Source organism: Garra rufa, chromosome 19 (genome assembly GCF_049309525.1).
Source record: "Garra rufa chromosome 19, GarRuf1.0, whole genome shotgun sequence".
In the NCBI taxonomy this organism is placed as follows: Eukaryota; Metazoa; Chordata; class Actinopteri; order Cypriniformes; family Cyprinidae; genus Garra; species Garra rufa.
In genome coordinates, this window is record NC_133379.1 from 23,570,780 (window position 1) to 23,594,507 (window position 23,728).

The 23,728-nt window shown below is 36.4% G+C and overlaps 2 protein-coding genes across 2 annotated transcripts; both read left to right on the forward strand.

Annotated features, from left to right (window-relative positions):
- Positions 1 to 301: 301 nt before the first annotated feature.
- angptl5 (angiopoietin-like 5) lies at positions 302 to 5,596 on the forward strand. The gene is made up of 8 exons (XM_073824818.1): positions 302 to 584; positions 797 to 959; positions 1,050 to 1,153; positions 1,225 to 1,318; positions 1,404 to 1,505; positions 1,629 to 1,751; positions 3,458 to 3,643; positions 3,824 to 5,596. The coding sequence occupies exons 1-8, from the start codon at positions 537 to 539 to the stop codon at positions 4,141 to 4,143; spliced, it is 1,140 nt and encodes a 379-aa protein (XP_073680919.1). The 5' UTR covers positions 302 to 536; the 3' UTR covers positions 4,144 to 5,596.
- Positions 5,597 to 11,719: 6,123 nt separating this feature from the next.
- trpc6a (transient receptor potential cation channel, subfamily C, member 6a) lies at positions 11,720 to 23,508 on the forward strand. Its single transcript, XM_073824637.1, has 12 exons — positions 11,720 to 12,298; positions 15,139 to 15,886; positions 17,241 to 17,420; positions 17,507 to 17,671; positions 17,977 to 18,193; positions 18,326 to 18,553; positions 18,644 to 18,908; positions 19,909 to 20,104; positions 20,374 to 20,574; positions 20,683 to 20,739; positions 21,268 to 21,343; positions 21,512 to 23,508. Exons 1-12 carry the CDS (start codon positions 12,156 to 12,158, stop codon positions 21,658 to 21,660), a joined length of 2,625 nt encoding a protein of 874 aa, XP_073680738.1. The 5' UTR covers positions 11,720 to 12,155; the 3' UTR covers positions 21,661 to 23,508.
- The last annotated feature ends 220 nt before the right edge of the window (positions 23,509 to 23,728 follow it).

Sequence of the window (23,728 nt, forward strand, 5' to 3'; positions counted from 1 at the left end):
GTGGAATTAAATTACTTTGGCTTGGCAAGTGCCATCTTCCAGCAGGAGTCACAGCACAAATAAGCTGCAAATTAGATGCAACAAATGGTCTATTATAAAGAAAAATCTATATATGCCAATCCTGAGTATATTTGGCAGTAACTGAGTGTGTTTTCCCTCTGTCATGTCCAGGATTTTACTGTGTTTCTGGAAGGAATGCATTTGCGTATGCTGCTCAGGGTCCTGCTGATTCCCACCTCAACAGAAAGACGTGTCACATTTCAGCATCTGGTTTTCATAGCCAATACAGGATGTTGTTGAAGTGCAATAAAGCAACAATACTTTAGAATGAAGTAGAATTGGTCTAGACACTTTTTGTTGAGGTGATAACAACTGTTTGTCTTTTTTTGTGAGGTTTTTCTTTCTTTCTTTCTTTCCTATTTTTCCGGAAGCAAAGAGGCAGTCCAGCCCACAAGAGAACCCTGGAGAAAACTGCCGTCACATTGGAAGGTGCACATCCTCACATTTTCACATGTGAGACTGCTGCATAGACCAAAATGATCTGGATCACTTTATTTCTGCATCTTCTTGCATCATCAGCTGTGGTGAGTGTTGTCAACTTTCTCTTTTTGTCACCTGTAATTAATGTAAATAAATTAATAAATCTTAAAGTGTTTATTCATGCAATATTTGCTAGAATGCATTAGTATTTTATTCTTATTGCACTAAAATACTTTGTTAAGACAACATATGGTGCTTATATAACAAGGGTACTGAATATGTAATAATGTGTGGTATATTTTGTTTTTCATAACAGAACACCAGCAGAAATGATCCTGCTTTATTGACTGGGGAGTCTGAAGATGTCTCTCTTCAAGGCCAAAAAGAGCCTTGTCACAGAGACGCAGGCAAAGACAAGTGCACTATGCCATGTGAAATGACTGCAAAGTTAATGCGTGATGAGAAACATTCCTTATGCAGTAGGTGTTTCATTTTTTTTTTTTTTTTTTTTTTGTGCATAGACTGTGTATTTCAATAATTTAGAGTTTAATGCAGGTTGTATGTCTTAGATAACCTCCAGCATACCATACTGTCATATACAAGAAACACAAGGAAGTTGATCAGAAATCTCATTGATGACCATCAGAAAGCTTTGGAATTTCTCTCAAGTCAGGTATTCTTAAATTCCCAAACTTACAAACCCCACATCCTCTTCTGCATTCTTAAACATTGCTTTCTTTTTAGATAATCGAGCTTACTGCCAAAGTAAACACACTCAGTTCAGACGTGCAGAGAAGCAGCTGTGACATCTTTTCCGTGAAGCCCATGGAGTCCCACGGTGAGATGATTAACATACTGTCAAACTTCATGCAAAATATTTATCATCTACACATTGTCACAGTGAATTCCCTTTCGTTCCACAGGGAAAGACTGTAGTGACATCCAAGAGACACTAGGTGCCGTGTCTCCTAAAATCCCAAGTGGAATTTATATAATTCAGCCAGAAAACACAGATGTTTCCTTTGAGGAAAGTACCGTCTTTTAGTTGTTTAAAAATTTCCAACCACAGTTATTTTAATCTAAAAGCAACTCAAACACGGTTTTAGGTTTACACATGATGAATTAACCATCTTTAACTGGCCATCAGCAGGTGTTCTGTGAGATGGATTACATGGAGGGTGGATGGACAGTAATACAGAGACGGACAGACGGTCTCACTGACTTCAAACGAATGTGGACACAGTACTTGGATGGATTTGGACACTTACCGGGTACAGTGAGACAGTTAATGGGATAGTTCACCCAAAAAAGAAAATTGTATGAGTTTCTTTCTTCTGTTGAACGCAAAATAAGATATTTTGAAGAATGTTGGTAACCAAACAGTTGCTATAGTAACCAAAAGTCAGTGGCTACTAGGAACTGTTTGGTTACCAACATTCTTTAAAATACAGTTGAGGTCAAAGGTTTACACACACCGTTAATTATTTTACCAAAATGAGAGGGATCATACCAAATGCATGTTGTTTTTTATTTAGTAATGACCTGAATCAGATATTTTACATAAAAGACATTTACATACAGTCCACAAGAGAAAATGATAGTTGAGTTTATAAAAAGACCCCCATTCAAAAGTTTACATACACTTGATTCTTAATACTGTGTTGTTACCTGAATGATTCAAAGCTGTGTTTTTGTTGTTCATGAGTCCCTTGTTTGTCCTGAACAGTTATTCAGAAAACTCCTTTAGGTCCCACAAATCCTTTGGCTTTTAAGCATTTTTGTGTATTTGAACTCTTACCAACAATGACTGTATGATTTTGAGATCCATCTTTTCACACTGAGGACAACTGAGAGACTCATATGCAACTATTACATAAAGTTCAAACGTTCACCGATGCTCCAAAAGAGAAAACGATGCATTTAGAGCCGGGGGTTAAAAAATTTGAATGGAATATATAAAGAATATATATTCTTATTTTTGCCAAAAATATTTTGCTAAATATCTTTTTTGTTGTTGTTGTTGTTCATTTTTTGCCCTTCAGAAGCTACAGAAGATACTTAAATGTTTCCCAGAAGACAAAATAAGTTAAATTTACCCTAATCTTCAAATTCAAAAAGTTTTCAACCCCCAGCTCTTAATACATCGGGTTTCCTTCTGGAGCATCAGTGCGCATTTGAACCTTCTGATTTAGTTGGACATGAGTCTCAGTCTAAAAAGATGGATCTCAAAATCATACAGTCATCGTTGAAAAGGGTTCAAATACACAAAAATGCTGAAAAACCAAAGAATTTGTGGGACCTGAAAGATTTTTCTGAAGAACTGTGGGCAGTTTAACTGTTCAGGACAAACAAGGGACTCAAAAAAAAAAAAAACACACACACACACACACACAGCTGTGGATCATTCAGGTAAAAACACAGTCTTAAGAATCAAGTGTATGTAAACTTTTGAATGGGGTCATTTTTTTTTAATTCAGCTATTATTTTCTCTTGTGGACTATATTTAAATGTATTTTATGTGAAATGTCTTATTCAGGTCAGTAAATAAAAATATCATGCCTCTTAGGTTATAAATAGTTAACATTTATCAGATTCTGCAAGGTGTATGTAAAATTTTGACCTTAACTGTATCTTCTTAGGTGTTCAACAGAAGAAAGCAACTCATACAGGCTTGGAATATTTCAACCAAAAATGAAAATTCTGTCATTAATTGCTCACTCTCATGTTGTTCCAAACTCATTAGACCGTCATTCATCTTCGGAACACAAATGAAGATATTTTTGATGAAGTCCAAGAGCTTTCTGACCCTTTTGATTTCTGTTCTCAAGATAAACAAAGGTCTGAGGTTGTAAGGACCTGAGGGTGAGTAATTAATGACAGAATTTTCATTTTTGGGTGAACTTTCCCTTTAACTTCTAAATCAGATAATGTCTTAAATATGAATAAGCAGGTACTGACTTCATCTGTGTCTCTGAAGGTGAACACTGGTTGGGTTTGAGAAAAATCTTCAATATTGTGAATCAGAGAAACACACATTTCCAGCTGCACGTGTCTCTGGTCTCGCAAGATGACACCACCGCCTATGCGTCATATGACAATTTTTGGCTTGAAGACGAAACCAAATTCTTTGCAATACACCTTGGCAGATATGCTGGTAGTGCAGGTCAGCCAACAGCAAATATTATTCTTATAACACTGCGTTTTCCTTAACAATTAGCATGGAAAATTCAAATAATGTCCACATATTCCATCTGGGCCGTGCTGATGATTCATTTATGAGTTACACAATGCTGACAATCCATATTAAATATGTCTATCATGGTTTCTCTTTCTTATTCTGCAGGTGATGCTTTTCGAGGTTATAACCAAGAGCAGAATCAAGACACGGCGCCTTTTAGTACCTCTGACGTTGACAATGACGGTTGTTCCCCGTTCTGCAATTTTGCTGATAAAGCTGTTGAAAGCTGCAGCGTGAACCAAAACAACACAGGATGGTGGTTCAATCAGTGCGGCAAGGCAAATCTGAATGGCTCACCATTGGATCAAGATCTCTCCAGCCAGTCACATATCCGCTGGGACACCTGGACCAAAAATGGCACGCTTGTCAAAATCAAATCAGTGACTATGAAGATCAGGAGAGTTGAGATCCCGAATTTAAAATAAACCACGCTTCTGGAGATAATGTATTAAAATGGAAAAATGGAGTCACTTAAAATTTGCACTTCTGCTCTTTGAGCTTTTCTAAAAAGCAATTTGTAGAAATAAACCTTTTGGCATTGTGATTTAGTCCACCATGCTTTTTAATCATGGGTCACAGCCAAAATATTCATACTTATCTTTTCATTGTTATGAATAAAGGGAATTGTGTCATTACTAAAATGTTTTATTTACATGGAACCACGTTATATTAAACCAAACAATTCAGTCTGAAAGGAACTGTCAAACTATTAGCACTGGAAATTCCCAGGAGTACAATTCTGTTTACATGAGATATTAGACACAACACTCAAAGCCTGTTTTTCATACGAAAAAAAAAAAATCTAATAAGTAAAATAAAAGTAATTGTAAGATTAAAAAAAAAATTTATTTAAAGGGAAATAAAGTAAGACTCTGAGGTATGAAGTCACAGAGATATAAAGTCACACAGTTTCAATAAATGAAGTCACTGTTTAGGAAATAGTCACAATTTTAAGATCTGAAGTAATCATGATAAAGTCCTGAGAGTTATGAAGGTTATTACAGTTTACTAAAACTAAAACTGAAACAAAATACCACAAAAAGCCCTAGAAAAATGAACTAAAACCCAGAAATTTTCCTGATGAACTGAAACTATGATAGTTTCAAAACGAAATAGAAATGATCCTAAAACACTTTCAGTTTTCGTTTTTAATACTTTGGACTACAGCTGCATGAAGTGGCCCCAGCAATCCCTAAAATGTAACTAGCCATTATAAAGTTGTACATGATGCATTAAGAGCGAGGGGGTGAAAACTTTTTAAATTTGAAGATCAGGGTAAATTTAACTTATTTTGTCTTCTGGGAAACATATAAGTATCTTCTGTAGCTTCTGAAGGGCAGAACTAAATGAAAAAATATGATATTTAGGCAAAATAAGAAAAATGTACACATCCCTATTCTGTTCAAAAGGTTTACAGCCCTGGCTCTTAATGCATTGTTTACTTTCTAAAGCATCAGTAAGCATTTGAATCTTATGTAATAGTTGAAAATGAGTCCCTCAGTTGTCCTTTGTGTGAAAAGATGGATCTCAAAATCATAAAGTCATTGTTTGTAAGGGTTCAAATACACAAAAATGCTGAAAATCAAAAGAATTTGTCGGACCTGAAGAATTTTTCTAAAGAACTGCAGGCAGTTTAACTGTTAAGGACAAACAAGGAACTTGTGAACAACTATCACTAAACAACAACAACAAAAAAACAACTGTGGATCATTCAGTTGACAACACGGTATTAAAAATCAGGGGTGTGTAAACTTTTGAACAGGGTAATTTTTTTTTATCAATTTAACTATTATTTTCTCTTTTGAACAACATGTAAATGTCTTGTATGTGAAATATCTTATTCAGGTCCCAACTAAATAAAAAACAACATGCATTTTGTATGATCCCTCTTATTTCGGTTAAATAATTAACATTTTGCCAATTCTGCAAGGTGTACGTAAACTTTTGACTTCAGTTGTAGTTGCACTCTTTGTATGCCAGAATTAAATTATATTATAGAAGCCCAACAAGTCTGAAATAGTGTTCCACGATATACTGGTACTAAAAAGGTATCGCAGTACCCCACTTTAAAAATTTTACTAGTACTGGTACTTTAACAATGCATTTTAATAAGAGCCATATTTCCTGAGCAGTACGGTGTGTGTGTATCCACTCCCTGCATAAACACTAGATGTGCCAAACTTTATATGTCCACACAGCGCAGGACTACTTAAATTTATTGACAATTTAAGAGTGGATAAGAAACATGCATGCACACTTAGAAATAAGTGTTAAAATGAGTTAAGAGCAATACACCTAGTAAAAGAACTTGGTGCACACCTGAAGCGTGTACACGGAAAGATTGCGATTGCAAATTCTGATCTCTTTCACACTTTATTGTGCTTCAATGGTCAAATATGCACACAATTATGTTAAAAAAAAAAACCATCTTGTCTTATGACTTAAGTGAACGTAAACAGAAGAGATTTGACTGTACATGGCCCCGTCCATCGTCCCTTTGATGTGGTGCAGTTGTCCTGTCCCCTTAGCAGAAGAACACCCCAAAGCATAATGTTTCCACCTCCATGTTTGATGGTGGGGATGGTGTTCTTGGGGTCATAGGCAACATTCCTCCTCCTCCGAACACAGCAAGTTGAGTTAATACCAAAGAGCTCCGTTTTGGTCTCATCTGACTGCAATACTTTCACCCAGTTCTCCTCTGAATCATTCAGATGTTCACTGGCAAACTTCAGACGGGCATGTACCTTGCGGGCGCTGCGGGATTTCAGTTTTTCATGGCGTAGTGTGTTACCAAATGTTTTCTTAGTGACTATGATCCCAGCTGCCTTGAGATGATTGACAAGATCCTCCTGTGTTGTTCTGGGCTGATTCCTCACTGTTCTCATGATCATTGAAACTTCACAAGGTGAGATCTTGCATGGAACCCCAGACCGAGGGAGATTGACAGTTATTTTGTGTTTCTTCCATTTGCAAATAATCGCACCAACTATTGTCATCTTCTCACCAAGCTGCTTGGTGATGGTCTTGTAGCCCATTCCAGTCTTGTGTAGTTCTACAATCTTGTCCCTGACATTCTTGGACAGCTCTTTGGTCTTGGCCATGGTGGAGAGTTTGGATCCAATTGATTGATTGCTTCTGTGAACAGGTGTCTTTTATACAGCGGGAGCCAGAAATCCTGCTGATTAATAGGGGATCAAATACTTATTTTACTCATTACTCATTAAAATGCGAATTCATTTCTAACATTTTTGAAATGCGTTTTTTCTAGATTTTTTTGTTGTTTGATTTGTTTTATTCCATCTCTCACTGTTCAAATAAACCTACAATTAAAATTATAGAGTGACCATTTCTTTGTCAGTGGGTAAATGTACAAAAAAAAAATAGTACAAATAATAGTTTTCTTCACTGTAAAGAATACCCAAGACATGTCACTCGTATAGTTTTGAATGGGGAAAAATGCAATGCTTAATATGGCTGCTCTATCAAAGAAAGCCCCACCTTCGGTGTTAAAGAGCCAATCGCTAATCAGTAAAGTCATAGCATCACTGCAGCTGCCGTTAGAAGTCACGGTTGCTATAGAAATTATGAGATGCATACTTAGGACTGTGTATGCACACTGCCTGGTCTAGTCTGAATAATACACTTTTTTTAAAAATGCTATTTGAGAAAAAGAAACCACATTTATGAGGCAGTTGTCAGATTTCATTGGTGATTTCAAATATGAAATTTAATCATAAGCTTGGTAAACGGTTTTGGAGAATTTGATGTTTCCTCATTTAAAGAGATTGGAGCTGCACTTGCATGCCCGGGAGGCATTTCAAAGATGGCCACTGAGTGAAATGACTTGCCTTAAAGTGACTTTGGTTTTATGTCAGCGCATTCTGAATTAGTACATGGTCATACCGGTAATCTCATTCTGCTGTAATTTTCTGGTAATGTCACGTCTTCCCTTATTGGTAAATTTACTGGTATTTTTGAAAAGGGCCTGTTTATGTTGTAATGGTAATTTACCAGTAAAGACTGTGTGTGTTAAAAGGGGATACACAGTAGAAATAGGTAATGTGTTCCTAAAAATATTTATTGAGCTCTCTCTTAGACTGCATATATTAAGATGAATAAAAAGATTTTATGAGATTTTAGGTGACCAGGTACTTGATAATATAGGGTGTCACCATTGACGTGGGTGGCCTATTGTTTGTCCTGATTCATTGGCAGAACAGAGATAATTAACACGCTTAAAATACGCTGCGTAGTGTGTGGGCCACTATTAGCATCACTGTCCTAGGGTAAATATGTCAGTTGCTATGTGTGTATATGTTAAACCATCTGTACTATGTCTATTTAGAGCAAAGAATCCTGCCAAATTTTGTCATACCAAAGACTAAACAAAAAGTCCAGTTCTACTGAAGCGTTTCGTGAGCAGGACCCTGCCCTGGGCCTATGTGGGAGTCACCGTGAGAGAGTGCAGAAAAACCAGATAACACTGAGCACCATGATATCAACATGAGAATTTGGGATTTAGTACGCAAAAAGGATGATTATTTTAAAGGACACATATACAACATTACCATTTTCACTCAGACATAAAACTCTCTAATGTTAAGAATGCCAAATTTCCTCCTTACACTGAAAAAAATAGATTTTTTTTGAAGTTGTAAATAAAACAGATGAAAGTTATTGGAGTATGTTTAAAAGAAAATACTATTTTAGTTTTTTAATGATGTATTTATATATTGCTGCTTGCCATTTTTATCAAATTATTTCGTACAACCTAAAATACACCTTTTTTTCCCCCAGTGAGTCTATACAGACAAACCTACCCATTTATGGTTATGATTTCACAACCATGAACACATTCTGGGGCATCCTGCACCTATTCTTTTTTTTTTTTTTGGACAGTTTATATCTCACAATTCTCACTTAATAACTCACAATTGCGAGTTTATAACATGCAATTCTGAGAAAAAGTGTCACATCTGGGGGATATAAACTCTCACATCTGAGAAAAAAAGTCACAATTGTGAGTTATATCATGCAGTTCCGAGAAAAAAGTCACTATTGCAAGTCTATATAATGCAATTCTAAGAAAAAGTTACATTTGCAAGATATAAACTCACAGTTCTAAGAAAAAAAAGTCACATTTGAGAGATATAAACTCGCAATACTGAGAAAAAAAGTCACAATCGTGAGTCTAGCGCAATTCTGAAAAGTCACATTTGTGAGATATAAACGTTCAATTCTGAAAAAAAAGTCACAATTGCAAGTTTTTATATCATGAAATTCTGAGAAAGTCACATTTGCAAGATATAAACTCGCAATTCTGAGAAAAAAAAGTCACAACTACACATTTATAATGCAATTCTGAGAAAAAAAGTTACATTTGCAAGATATAAACTCACAATTCTAAGAAAAAAAAGTCACATTTGAGAGATATAAACTTGCAATTCTGAGAAAAAAAGTCACAATTGTGAATTTATACTGTATAATGCAATTCTGAGATAAAAGTCACATTTGTGAGATATAAACATTCAATTCTGAGAAAAAATAGTTACAATTGCAAGTTTTTATCATGCAATTCTGAGAAAGTCACATTTGCAAGATATCAACTCGCAATTCTGAGAAAAAAGTCACATTTGAGAGATATAAACTTGCAATACTGAGAAAAAGAGTCACATTTGAGAGTTATAAACTAGCAATTCTGAGAAAAAAAGTCACAATTGTGAATTTATATAATGCAATTCTGAGATAAAAGTCACATTTGTGAGATATAAACATTCAATTCTGAGAAAAAAAGTCACAATTGCAAGTTTTTATCATGCAATTCTGAGAAAAAGTTACATTTGCAAGATATAAACTCACAATTCTGAGAAAAAAGTCCTATTTGCGAGATATAAACTTGCAATTCTAAGAAAGTCACATTTGCAAGATATAAACTCGCAATTCTGAGAAAAAAAGTCACAATTGCACATTTATAATGCAATTCTGAGAAAAAGTCACATTTGAGAGATATAAACTAGCAATTCTGAGAAAAAAAGTCACAATTGTGAATTTAAATAATGCAATTCTGAGAAAAAAGTCACATTTGTGAGATATAAACTAGCAATTCTGAGAAAAAAAAGTCACAATTGTGAATTTAAATAATGCAATTCTGAGAAAAAGTCACATTTGAGAGATATAAACTAGCAATTCTGAGAAAAAAAGTCACAATTGTGAATTTAAATAATGCAATTCTGAGAAAAAAAGTCACATTTGTGAGATATAAACGTGCAATTCTGAGAAAAAAACATTTGTAAGATATAAACTCGCAATTCTGAGAAAAAAAAAGTCATAACTGCACATTTATATAATGCAATTCTGAGGGGAAAAAAATCACATTTGTGAGATATAAACATTCAATTGTGAGAAAAAAAAGTCACAATTGCAAGTTTATATCATGGAATTCTGAGAAAATCACATTTGCAAGATATAAACTCCCAATTATGAGAAAAAAGTCCTATTTGCGAGATATAAACTTGCAATTCTGAGAAAAAAGTCACAATTGTGAATTTATATAATGCAATTCTGAGATAAAAGTCACATTTGTGAGATATAAACATTCAATTCTGAGAAAAAAGTCACATTTGAGAGATATAAACTTGCAATACTGACAAAAAGAGTCACAGAGTCACACACACACACACACACACACACACACACACACACACACACACACACACACACACACACACACACACATATATATACATATACATATATATATATATATATTTGTATGCTATCATTCAAATGTTTTTGGTCAGAAAGATGTTTTTAATGTTTTTTTTTATTCAAATGCTCACTAAGGCTGCATTTATTTGATGAAAACAGTAAAATCAGATATTGTAAATTATAAATACCATTATAAATATATGTATTTATATTTTCTACTGTAATATATTTATAGTATATTTATTTCTGTGATTGCACAAGCTGATTACTCCAAAGCCATTCCTCCAGTCTTTAGTGTCACATGATACTTTGGAAATCATTTTAAAATGCTGTTTGGTGCTTGAGAAACATTTCTTATTATTATAAATGTTGAAAACAGTTGTGCTTTTGTAAGTTAAACTGCATTTAGCAATACACTTAACTCAGTTTTGAAGAAACATGACTTAGCCACTAAGTTGCCACTTAGCAAACTCTGATGGACGACATTGTGAACAATGCGGGTACATGGAGATTTGCCAATAATAACAGAGATCATTCACGTATAGAACTCTAAAAGCTACAGTAGCATAAACAGCTTGCATAACTCCTAGGATCAGAGAGAGGGTTGGAAATGGTCAAGTAAATATAAATTACAACCTGTGTTATAAGTTGACATCAGTGAGGAAGATGATAAAAGTACATAATATGGCACTAGAAACTATCTGTAAAGTTGCATCGCAACAAGCATGAGCCAAGGGCAGTTAGTCAGCAGTCCCTGGAAATAATAAAAATCGTCTAAAAATAGTCACTCCGATAGTCATCAGTATCAGGGCCTATCAACATGAGAATAGAAACAAGACAGTGGCTTCCCATGACCCACTGTGTGGGTTACCTTTTGACCCATCGGTTTGGCTCACATACTCCGTTAAGATTTTTGTGAGCAGCGTACTGACCACTACAGCACGTACACATTTAGTCATGTGGGTATATTGTACACACACACACACACACACACACACAGACACACAGACAGACAGATGTGGGACTGTGGGAGAAAGAATGCCAGAGAGAGGCAAAATAAAGAGAATTAAAAGTGTGATGTCGCCACTGAACGTACACTGACGATTGGTCAGTCTGGAATTCCATTGAAGCCATTTCCCACAGTTTACAGAAAGCTGGGCGCTCGTAATGAACACACAGGATGTAGAGGTTTATTGGGAACGCTGAGACAGACCCACAGGGATTCTACATCTGCACTCCGTCACTGGCTTTTGATTTTTGGAAGCTGAGAGCACATTTTAATCACCGTTCCTAATACAAACAGAGGAATACAATGAAAGAGTTATTTTGAAAGGTGAAGGACCTGGATATCAAAAATGTTACCAATCAAGAATGTCAACGGATTCTGTTATCTGTCTACTGCTGCAATTAGGACTAAACGCTTTAGGCTTCATTCAGTTTGATCAAAACACAAGCAAGAAAAAAACTATTTATTTTTAGCTGTCGTAAACCAGCAGGAAGACAGTTATATTCCTCATTTATAGCCAATGAGTGGAAAACAACAGTCAGAATTCCTTGGTGCTCTGCAGTGTCTCAAGACTTAAACGGGAACATAACAAAGGATTGTAGAAGATGGTGACTTGCCAGTGTGTAGCGCACACTCAATCACTCACAGCTGGATGTTTGGATAACAGGATGTGTTAGCTCTGCTGTACTCACTATACGGACGTGAACTGCCTCAGTTGAAAGTATGAATCAAAGGAGACCTGTTCTGGAGGATGGAAATCAATCAAAGTTTCACACGATTGAAAAGAGGAACAGAAGTAAAGACAACCTACTGATGAATGAAGACTTTGGCGACGACTGTTATGGCAGTTATGGATACTACCATGGGTGAGTTGGTCAAGGTTCTCTACGTACTTCATGTTTAGTTGCCATTGCCTTACGTAGTTCACTGTCCTGACCTGATATTCAATGAAATATCTGTGAATTGTGAAAATAATGTCAGGTTTCATTCAATAAGCATTCGAAGTAACATAAGTTTAAAAGCATATCATTCGTAAGTCATTAGCATGTGTGTAATAAATGTTTAGCAAAACTAGATGGCTATCAATCAATGTATGCATTTGTTTGTATCAATAAATGAATGATATGTATTATGATATATATTATTATTTACAATACTTATATTAAAATTCAAATTTTATTAATACATATTATTTATAATTTATTTATTTTAATACATATAAAAAAACATTACACAATACATTTAAAAGAATGTATATTGTAATAATACAACATTATAATATATAAATAATATATATTAAAAATTATAAATTGGTATATTTGTAGCGCTAGCCAAAAATACATTGTATCAGTCAAAATTATTGATTTTTCTTTAATGCCAAAAATCATTAAAATATTTAAGTGAAAATGTTTAATATTTAACTTAATTTTTGATTAGTAATATGCATTGCTAATAACTTAATTTGGACAGCTTTAAAGGTGATTTTCTCAATATTTAGATTTTTTGCATCTTCAGATTCCAGATTTTCAAATAGTTCTATCTCGGACAAATATTGCCCTATCCTAACAAAACATACAACAATGGAAAAAGCTTATTTATTCAGCTTTCAGATAATGTATAAATCTCAGTTTTGAAAAATTGACCCTTATGACTGGTTTTGTGGTCCAGGGTCACATATTATATTAATATCAAATGTAACATAATGATGTTATTAACATTATATTTTGAAATAAACAATTTGTTTTAATAACATTACAAATTACAATAATTATTATATGTTGTGATAATATAGCATTTCTTAATACAATAACATAACATCAATATATATAACATAATATGATAATATTTTTATCATATATATAATATATATAAAAGTATTTTTAAATAAAAATACAAAAATAAAAATACACAATGCTGTATTGATTACATCTGAAAAAGATAACCTGATATTATTAAGAAAACACACACTGTTCAGAATTAACAAAAGGGGCTATTTTTAAAATAAAAAATACAGTGCAATCTTTGCAAAATTTGTAATTTGCTATTTTCGAGTAAAACTTCCAGAACAAAAAATTACAGATAATTTACTCACCTCCCTTGTCATCAAAGATGTTCATGTCTTTCTTTCTTCAGTTGTAAAGAAATTATGTTTTTTGAGAAACTCTCCATGAGCAAACTTCCAAAATGCAGTTTAATTGTAGCTTAAAAGGGCTCTAACCGATCCCAGCCGAGGAATAAGGGTTTTATCCAGCGAAATGATTGGTTATTTTCAAAAAAAAAAAAAAAAAAAAAAATTTATATGAGTACAATTTACATACTTTTTAACCTCAAATGCTTGTCTTGTCTAGCTCTGTGATGTGCATGCATTTAGTATGTTGAAAAACTCCCATCTCATTTTCTCCTCCAACTTCAAAATCGCCCAACATCACTTCAGAAGTACCAACCCAGTGTTTACAAAGTGAATGTGCAAAGAAGGTCAAACGCCCTTTACAAAAAAAGGTAAAACAGCAATGTAGGATGATTTTGAAGTTGGAGGAGAAAATGAGGCAATAGCCAGGGGTATGGCTAAGGGGGGTAAGTTAGGACAATTCTAAGGGCCCACGCCTTTTAGGGGCCCCCAGAGATCTGCTTTTGTGTGGTGGGGGGGGGCCCAACCTCATATTTTGTCATAGGGCCCAAAATTGCGAGCGGCGCCCCTGGCAATAGCAATGAGTTTTTCTACATACACTGTCTTGAACTGGAGTGCACAGAGTATGCATGCACATCGCAGAGCTAGACAAGATGAGCATTTCTGGTTAAAAAGTGCATACATTTTTTTATTATTATTTTAAATAACCGATCGTTTCACTAGATAAGACCCTTCTTCCTCGGCTGGGATCATTTAGAGCCCTGTGAAACTGCATTTAAACTGCATTTTGGAAGTTCAAACTCACTGGCACCATATAAGACCACTATGTAAGGGATAATGTACAGGCAGCCGGTAGTTATCGCAGAAATAAGCCCCGACAGTGCAGCAGGACCCGACGCGAAGCGGAGGGTCTTGTATCACACTGAAGGGGCTTATTTCTGCGATAACTACCGGCTGCCTGTACATTATCCCACTTATTACACGGCTACTTGCCACATAAGGAAAAAAACTGGACATGAATATGAATTTGAAACCTTTTATTGGCATATTTGTTTTAAATTAACATTTTTATCCTTCCGCGAAACGATATAGTACCACGTGACTAATATTCAAACTATGTACGTTAGTAAGACAATTTAAATAGATTAATGTCGAAATTTTCCATTGTTAATTGTGGTTGTCCAATGTTTGTCACAAGATGGCGCCAAACGGTAATCTTTGTTGGCACGGAGGGATTTTAAACATACAAGTAGTACCGGCTATGCGTTATTACTTTGGAGCGGTGATTATTTGAAAAGAACGAACCTGCAAATGTCTCAACTGACCAATCAGAATCGAGCATTCCAAAGAGCCGTGTAATAAATGAAGAACATTCCTGAAATGTTTTCCTAATTTCTTTATGACTGAAGAAAGAAAGACATGAACATTTTGGATGACAAGTGGGTGAGTAAATTATCTGTACATTTTTATTCTGGAAGTGAACACTTCCTTTAAGTATTGAATTAACACTTCAACACATTTTACGAAATTGCTGCCACGCTAGTGACGCTACACATTCTTTATCTGTTTTAATCGTAGTGAGAACCTGGCCCGACAGGCATTACCCAAAAGCAGAAGGCAGGCAGTTCGAGGGGCAGCCTACATGTTCAATGCCCATCCCAACAGCCTGACCCCTGTAGAGGAACGTTTCCTTGATGCAGCCGAGTATGGAAACATACCTGTGGTGCGCCGAATGCTCGAGGAGATCCCTGAGCTGGACGTTAACAGTGTGGACTACATGGGCCAGAATGCACTGCAGTTGGCAGTGGCAAACGAGCACTTAGAAGTAACAGAGCTCTTGCTGAATAAAGACAACCTGTCGCGTATTGGGGATGCACTTTTGTTAGCCATCAGCAAGGGTTACACCAGGATTGTCGAGGCTATTTTGAGCCACAAAGCTTTTGCCGACTCTAAGAGACTCACAGCGAGCCCTAGTGAGGCTCCAATGCATGATGACTTTTTTGCGTATGACGAGGATGGCACGCGCTTTTCTCACGACGTCACTCCAATCATTCTAGCATCTCACTGTCACGAGTACGAAATCGTGCACATTCTTCTGGGAAAAGGTGCTCGCATTGAGCAGCCACATGACTACTTTTGTACCTGCGACACCTGCAATTACCATCAAAAATACGATTCTTTCAGCCACTCCCGCTCGCGTATCAATGCTTACAGGGGATTGGCCAGTCCAGCGTACCTCTCTCTGTCCAATGAAGATCCTGTGTTGGCGGCTCTGGAGCTCAGCAATGAACTCGCATCCTTGGCGAATATTGAAAAAGAATTTAAGGTACAGCAACCAGGCCTGTTTGTCATTTAAAAGAATAGTTCACTCAAATATGAAAACATGAAGAATGTACTGGCCACTGTTTTCCATATAAAGTAAATAAAGTGAAAGGCAGCACCAGCATTTCACATTTAGTCAGTGTTTTCAGTTTTCAAGTTACGTTTTAGTTATTTTGCCATGTGCTTTTGTCATTTTTGTTATTTAGTTAAGCAAACAATGACAATTCTGTCATTAATTACCCACCCTCATGTTGTTCCAAACCCATGAGACCTTCTTTCATCTTCAGAACACAAATTAAGCAAATTTTGATGAAATCGGAGAGCTTTCTGACCCTGTATAGACTACAATGCAACTGACATGTTCAAGGCCCAGAAGGTAGTAAGGACATCATTGAAATAGTCCACGTGACATCAGTGGTTCAACAGTAATGTTATGAATCTTATGTTATGAATACTTTTTGTGCGCAAAGAAAACAAAAATAACAACTTTATTCAACAATTTCCTCTCTACCTTGTTAGTTTTCAACGTGTTCTTGAGAGCACTGCTGATGCAGGAGTTCATTGTCTGTATATTCTGGTTCAACTAAGTAAGGCCGGGCAAAAATTGCAAGTCATCCTCTCTGTCGAAATCTTTAGACATGTTTATGAAGACATGTTTTATGTACAGCGTGTGTCGTCTTCTACTTGTAAATAATTGGTGCAAGCATGTGTCATGGTACTTTCGTGAACGCGTGTCAAAGACTGACACAGTGACGAAAGAGAAGAAATTGTTGAATTAAGTCATTATTTTTGTTTTCTTTGCGCACAAAAAGTATTCTCGTAGCTTCACAACATTAAGGTTGAACCACTGATGTCGCATGGACTGTTTTATTGATGTGCTTATTACTTGTCTGGGTCTTGAATGTATCAGTTACATTGCTGTCTATGCAGGGTCAGAAAGCTCTTGGATTTCATCAAAAATATCTTAATTTGTGTTCTGAAAATGAACAAAGGTCTTATGGGTTGGGAATGACATGAGGGTGAGTATTAATTACAGAATTTTGGATAAACTATCCCTTTAATTTATGTTTAACAATTGACAATAACTACACTGACTGAAAGTTTTATGGGATCTTTCAGTAAAAATCTCCAATATAGTAGCAAGTTTGACATCAGGACTTGGAATATAGAACATAATTTGTATAGACTCATTTAATGATTTGTTGTCATTTTGGAGCTTGACGACCAGTACATTCTTCCATACTTCTCTTTTTGTGTTCCACATAAGAATTTTCACAGAATTTTCATTTTGGTTGAACTATTCTTTTAAAAAAAATGTAAAAAGATTGCATGTTCTTTGTAATGATTATCTTCCTCAGAATGAATATAGGAAACTTTCTATGCAATGCAAAGACTTTGTCGTGGGGCTTCTGGACCTGTGTCGGAGCACAGAGGAAGTGGAAGCCATTTTGAACGGCGAGGAGGATGAGACTTTAGACGTGCCCGGACGACCAAGTCTCTTTCGTTTAAAACTCGCAATAAAGTACGAACTGAAAAAGGTAAATACCGTATAAAACACAGAAATCTCATAATCTGCCTATGAATTAATCTCAAAATGCTTGTTTTAATACACTTCTCCCAACAGTTTGTGGCCCACCCTAACTGTCAACAACAGCTCTTATCAATATGGTACGAAAACCTGCCCGGACTCAGGCAGCAGACCACCGCCATTAAGTTGCTAGTGGTTTTAGGTGTTGCAATCGGACTTCCTTTTTTAGCAATGGTGTATTGGGTGGCACCATGCAGCAAGGTAAGCATGCTGTTTACTTTCTAACATTTTTGAAAACCCAGATATATTACATAGCAAACATACAGTAAATGTCTGAAGAATGAAGAAATGGCTTTAACATGAATCACTCACTGAAATTTGCTCAGTATGACTGTTCCCATGGTTGTAAATTATAGCAGTGCTTAAAATATCCACCATATCCTATGAGTCACAGTAATGGTGATAAGCATATCAGGCTGATAAGCAGTAATGTACAAATATACAATAGGCGCATGATATCTTTTGTTAATCACACCACAATCAGTAAAAAATGCTGTTACCAACAGATGGGAAAAATCATGCGTGGCCCTTTCCTGAAGTTTGTGGCACATGCAGCCTCCTTCACTATTTTCCTTGGCCTTTTGGTCATGAACACTGCAGACCGCTTTGATGGGACAAAGCTACTTCCAAATATGACCATTCATGACTATCCGACGCAGCTGTTTCGTATGAAAACAACTCCCTTTACGTGGATGGAAATGCTCATCATTTCCTGGGTCATAGGTTTGTTTCTGACTGATTTTTAAACTTGTCAAAGGTTACTACTCTATTGCTGTATTTTGAGAACAAAATGTACAGTTCGTTTGCATGTCCCAAGACAAACTGCATGTTGCAACTTTCATTTCTGTGTCTCAGGGATGATTTGGGCAGAGTGCAAGGAGATCTGGTCTCAAGGTCCAAGAGAATATCTGGTTGAGCCTTGGAATTTGCTAGACTTTGGAATGTTGGCAATTTTTGTGGCATCCTTCATCTCAAGGATAATGGCTCTCTGGCATGCATGTTTAGCCCAACGCTATGTTGATGAGCACTACACTGATTTAACCAATGTAACTCTGCCTTTTGAGGTGGGATACTTCCAGTTGGGTGAGTGATTGTCCTCTCAAGTCAGGCAAGATTTTGTTTCCCCACAAAATTACGATATATAGCCTAATACAACATCTTTTTTTGTTCCAGCTCGGATTGACTGGCTCCCGTCTGATCCTCAGTTAGTTTCTGAGGGCTTGTATGCCATCGCAGTGGTCTTGAGCTTTTCTCGAATTGCATACATCCTGCCAGCGAATGAGAGCTTTGGACCACTGCAGATATCTTTGGGACGAACTGTGAAGGACATCTTTAAGTTCATGGTTATCTTCATCCTAGTCTTCCTGGCCTTCATGATTGGAATGTTCAACCTCTACTCGTATTATCGGGGCGCTAAACAGAATGAAGCTTTCACAACGTGAGTAGAAATACAGTCATAGTGATTTTGCCTATTAAGACGTGTTCCTTTACTTACCACTGTGCCATCCAAGATGTTCTTTCTTTCTTAATTCGAAAAGAAATTAAGGTTTTTGAGAGAAACATTGCAGGAATTTTCTTCATATAGTGGTCTTCAATGGGGATCAACAGGTTAAAGGTCCAAATTGCAGTTTAACTGCAGCTTCAAAGAGCTCTACACGATCCCAGCCGAGGAATTAAGGGTCTTATCTAGTGAAGTGATCTGAAAAAATCCTTTTCTAAAAAAAAATAAAAAAATACATATTTATATACTTTTTTTAACCACAAATGCTCGTCTTGCACTAGCTCGACTTCATGCATTACGCAGTTATGTTGGAAAGGTCGCGCAAAGAAAGTCAAACGCTCTTTGATTTGGAAGTTGGAGGAGAAAATTGAGATGAACTCTACCTTTTTGAACCGGAGTACAAAGATAAAGAACTAATCGCGTGTGACCATTCCAACGTGATTACGTAATGCGTAAAGTCATAGACGGACATCCCAGAACTAGTGCAAGCCAACCATTTGTGGTTAAAGAACTATATAAATTTGTGTTTTTTTTTAGAAAATTACCAATCGTTTCGGTAGAAAAGACCCTTACTTCTTGGCTGGGATCATGTAGAGCCCTAAAGCTGTATGGAAACTGCAATTTTGACTTTCAACCCATTGATCCCCATTGAAGTCCACTATATGTAGAAAAATCCTGGAATGTTTTCCTTAAAAACCTTAAATTCTTTTCGACTGAAGAAAGAAAGACATAAACATCTTGCATGACATGAGGGTGAGTAAATTCTCAGGAAATTTTAATTCAGAAGTGAACTAATCCTTTAAAAAAGTCGTTCCGATACCAACTTTTTGAACAGTAGTCTATACGCAAATTCTACATAATTATTAAGTGAATGTTTTCATGAACATGTCATAGTTGGCGACAAAAGTAAATAAATCTTCTCTCTCCTTCTCTATAGTGTAGAGGAAAGCTTCAAAACACTGTTTTGGGCAATATTCGGCCTTTCTGAGGTCAAATCAGTAGTCGTGAACAATGGACACAAGTTCATCGAAAACATTGGCTATGTTCTCTATGGAGTTTACAATGTCACGGTGGTCATCGTCTTACTCAACATGCTCATTGCTATGATCAACAATTCGTTCCAGGAGATTGAGGTACTTGATTTCTTCTCGGTTAACGTTTTTAGATTTCTTTTCATCTGTGGGCATGATAAATCTGCTGACATGGGATCTGTAAATCTGTGTTTAGTTTTTTGTGCTGATAAAGCACCTCGGTGTAGAGTTTTTGCATATTATGAAAAAAAAACAATGTTATCTCCTCAGAATGGGATAATTAGTTTGACTGCTTAATTAGTTTTAAATGAATTAAACAATTTTCTATGCACATCCCATACAAAACATTAGTGTTTCCTGGTATCTTACAGGACGATGCAGATGTGGAGTGGAAGTTTGCCCGGGCCAAGCTTTGGTTCACCTATTTTGAGGAGGGCCGGACTCTCCCAGTGCCTTTTAACTTGGCTCCCAGTCCCAAATCTGTTCTGGGTCTGGTTACGGGAGCTAAGGGTCTTCTAAAGGAGCTTTCCAACAGACACAAAGCCATTATGAAGGGGTCTGAGCTCAGTGAGGTGAGAAAAATTCCTGTTAATTCTGCATTAGAGTATGCATATGCACAATGTGACCATCACAATAAACTAATACACGTTTATGTTGCTCTTGTAATTTGTTGGATTCAGTTAGGACAGAGCAAAACTTGCCAGGCCAAATCTCTTCCTAGCCTCAGTCGATATCAGGCATGTTTCTATTTTTATGCTACACTTGAAGGTTAGTTCACCCAAAAATGAAAACTCTGACATGAATTACTCCCCCCTCATGTCATTCCAAACCCGTAAGACCTTCGTTCATCTTTAGAACACAAATTAAAATATTTTAGATGAGATCCAAGAGCTTCCTGCATAGTCAGCAACGCAACTGACACATTCAAGGCCCAGAAAGGTAGTAAGGACATCATTAAAATAGTCCATGTGGCATAATTTTGTGAAACTACAATAATATTTTGTGTGCAAATAAAACAAAAATAACGTGGTGCGAGTTCACGGAAGTACCACGAAGCACAATTTCATTAAAAATATCTTAATTTGTGTTCCGAAAATGAACGAAGGTCTTACAGATTTGGAACAACATAACATGAGGGTGAGTAATTAAGGACAGAATTTTCATTATTTGATGAACTATCCCTTTAAGGTTGATCATAGATCTGAATATGGTTCATATTCGCTTGTTTGCAATTTGACATTGAACTTACTGCATTTAATCTACAGAAAATTATGAAGCGTCTTGTTAAGCGATACATTATCAAAGCTCAAAATGACAAAGAATGTGATGAAGTCAATGAAGGTGAGTGTATCTAAACTTTTGTTAAAGGAATAATTGACAAAAATAAATATTTTTTGCGACATGGCCACTATTAACTGTTGTTAATGGTAAGAGTAGAGTAAAAAAAGATTAAAAAAAGATTTTGTGATACATATTTCATAATTCAAACTGAAATCTGCTGTGTTGCAGGTGAACTGAAGGAGATTAAGCAGGACATTTCAAGCCTTCGCTATGAGCTGCTGGAGGAAAAGTCACACACTATGGAGGAGCTGGCAAACCTAGTTAGGACACTTGAAAAAAATCTCTCTCAGGACAGCTTGAAACTGAAGTCTCATTAAATAAGTCGGGCGACTTTACAGAAGCATATAATCAACTATTCATCAAGCAAGACTATTTGCACAAGGACTACATGTGGTTTCACGTGCTTCTCTGCCTTGGCCTCCTGGGTTAACAGAACAAAGAACAGCTGTTGAGCTTTCCATGACTGTGAAGATATGGTACTCTGCATTTCTGTTTTGGTGATACATTACTGAATTTAATTTTTTAATGATAAATATGTATAGTCGTGGCCAAAAGTTTTGAGAATTACATAAATATTGGAAATTGGAAAAGTTGCTGCTTAAGTTTTTATAATAGCAATTTGCATATACTCCAGAATGTTATGAAGAGTGATCAGATGAATTGCATAGTCCTTCTTTCCCATGAAAATGAACTTAATCCCGAAAAAAACTTTCCACTGCATTGTTAAGAAGGCTTCAGGGCGTCCAAGAAAGTCCAGCAAGTGCCAGGATTCAGCTGCGGGATCGGAGTGCCACCAGTGCAGAGCTTGCTCAGGAATGGCAGCAGGCAGGTGTGAGCGCATCTGCACGCATAGTGAGGCCAAGACTTTTGGAAGATGGCCTGGTGTCAAGAAGGGCAGCAAAGAAGCCACTTCTCTCCAAAAAAAACATCAGGGACAGATTGATCTTCTGCAAAACGTATGGCGAATGGACTGCTGAGGACTGGGGCAAAGTCATATTCTCCGATGAAGCCTCTTTCCGATTGTTTGGGGCATCTGGAAAAAGGCTTGTTCGGAGAAGAAAAGGTGAGCGCTACCATCAGTCCTGTGTCATGCCAACAGTAAAGCATCCTGAGACCATTCATGTGTGGGGTTACTTCTCATCCAAGGGAGTGGGCTCACTCACAATTTTGCCCAAAAACACAACCATGAATAAAGAATGGTACCCAAAAAACTCTCCAACAGCAACTTCTTCCAACAATCCAACAACAGTTTGGTGAAAAACAATGCATTTTCCAGCACGATGGAGCACCGTGCTATAAGGCAAAAGTGATAACTAAGTGGCTCGGGGACCAAAACGTTGACATTTTGGGTCCATGGCCTGGAAACTCCCCAGATCTTAAAACTTGTGGTCAATCCTCAAGAGCCGGGTGGACAAACAAAAACCCACTAATTCTGACAAACTCCAAGAAGTGATTATGAAAGAATGGGTTGCTATCAGTCAGGATTTGGCCCAGAAGTTGATTGAGAGCATGCCCAGTCGAATTGCAGAGGTCCTGAAAAAGAAGGGCCAACACTGCAAATACTGACTCTTTGCATAAATGTCATGTAATTGTCGATAAAAGCCTTTGAAACGTATGAAGTGCTTGTAATTATATTTCAGTACATCACAGAAACAACTGAAACAAAGATCTAAAAGCAGTTTAGCAGCAAATTTTGTGAAAACTAATATTTGTGTCATTCTCAAAACTTTTGGCCACGACTGTACAATTTACATCGTTAATAATTTTTCTTTGTATCGAGATCAACTATATTGCGACAGGCTGCTTTTTCAGCATGTCAAATTCCTTTTTTTCCACAGGGGCTTCTTTATGTAATAGGCTTTATTTCTCCATTTATGTGTAACAAGAGAGCTTCTGTTCTTAAGGTTGCAGTAAAGCTGAACTGAGCATGAGAGGAACTGCAGGTTTAAAATATCACAGTCATGGTGTTTGGAATCCATCACGAAACACACCAGAGAGGATGGAAAAACAAGAACACAATGTGTTTCCAGAATAAGAGCCGCTTTGTTTAAGTCTGCTGACACAATAACACATGCTGCTGAGTTGGCAAGGTGTCGTATAACCAGCACAAGCCTTTTGATAAAACCTGTCCAGGTCTAACAAAAATAAACTTGTCATTAAATTCTGGGAAGATTTTTATTCTAACAGGTAGTTATATGTATTTGAAAGTTAATCTTTTACATGTTACAGTGCGTTGCAGTAGCCTATTTCAGTTCTAATTCAGTTCCTAGTTTCAGTTCTCTGTTGGTCCCCACTGGAATTTCAATTATGTGGATAATGAGTTTAAAGGTTCCTAAAATGATGATTTCAGAAATAAGCCTTTCCTAGCCATCCAAAGTAAAAGCA

What these genes read in the sequence shown, in the direction of transcription:
- trpc6a (XM_073824637.1), top strand. Translation starts at nt 12,156, where the DNA reads ATGAATCAAAGGAGACCTGTTCTGGAGGATGGAAATCAATCAAAGTTT. An exon ending in TAAAGTACGAACTGAAAAAG is followed by an intron (nt 17,421 to 17,506) that starts GTAAATACCGTA and finishes TTCTCCCAACAG; the next exon opens with TTTGTGGCCCACCCTAACTG. An exon ending in GGGTGGCACCATGCAGCAAG is followed by an intron (nt 17,672 to 17,976) that starts GTAAGCATGCTG and finishes TGTTACCAACAG; the next exon opens with ATGGGAAAAATCATGCGTGG.
- angptl5 (XM_073824818.1), top strand. Translation starts at nt 537, where the DNA reads ATGATCTGGATCACTTTATTTCTGCATCTTCTTGCATCATCAGCTGTG. An exon ending in TGGATTTGGACACTTACCGG is followed by an intron (nt 1,752 to 3,457) that starts GTACAGTGAGAC and finishes GTGTCTCTGAAG; the next exon opens with GTGAACACTGGTTGGGTTTG. An exon ending in CAGATATGCTGGTAGTGCAG is followed by an intron (nt 3,644 to 3,823) that starts GTCAGCCAACAG and finishes CTTATTCTGCAG; the next exon opens with GTGATGCTTTTCGAGGTTAT.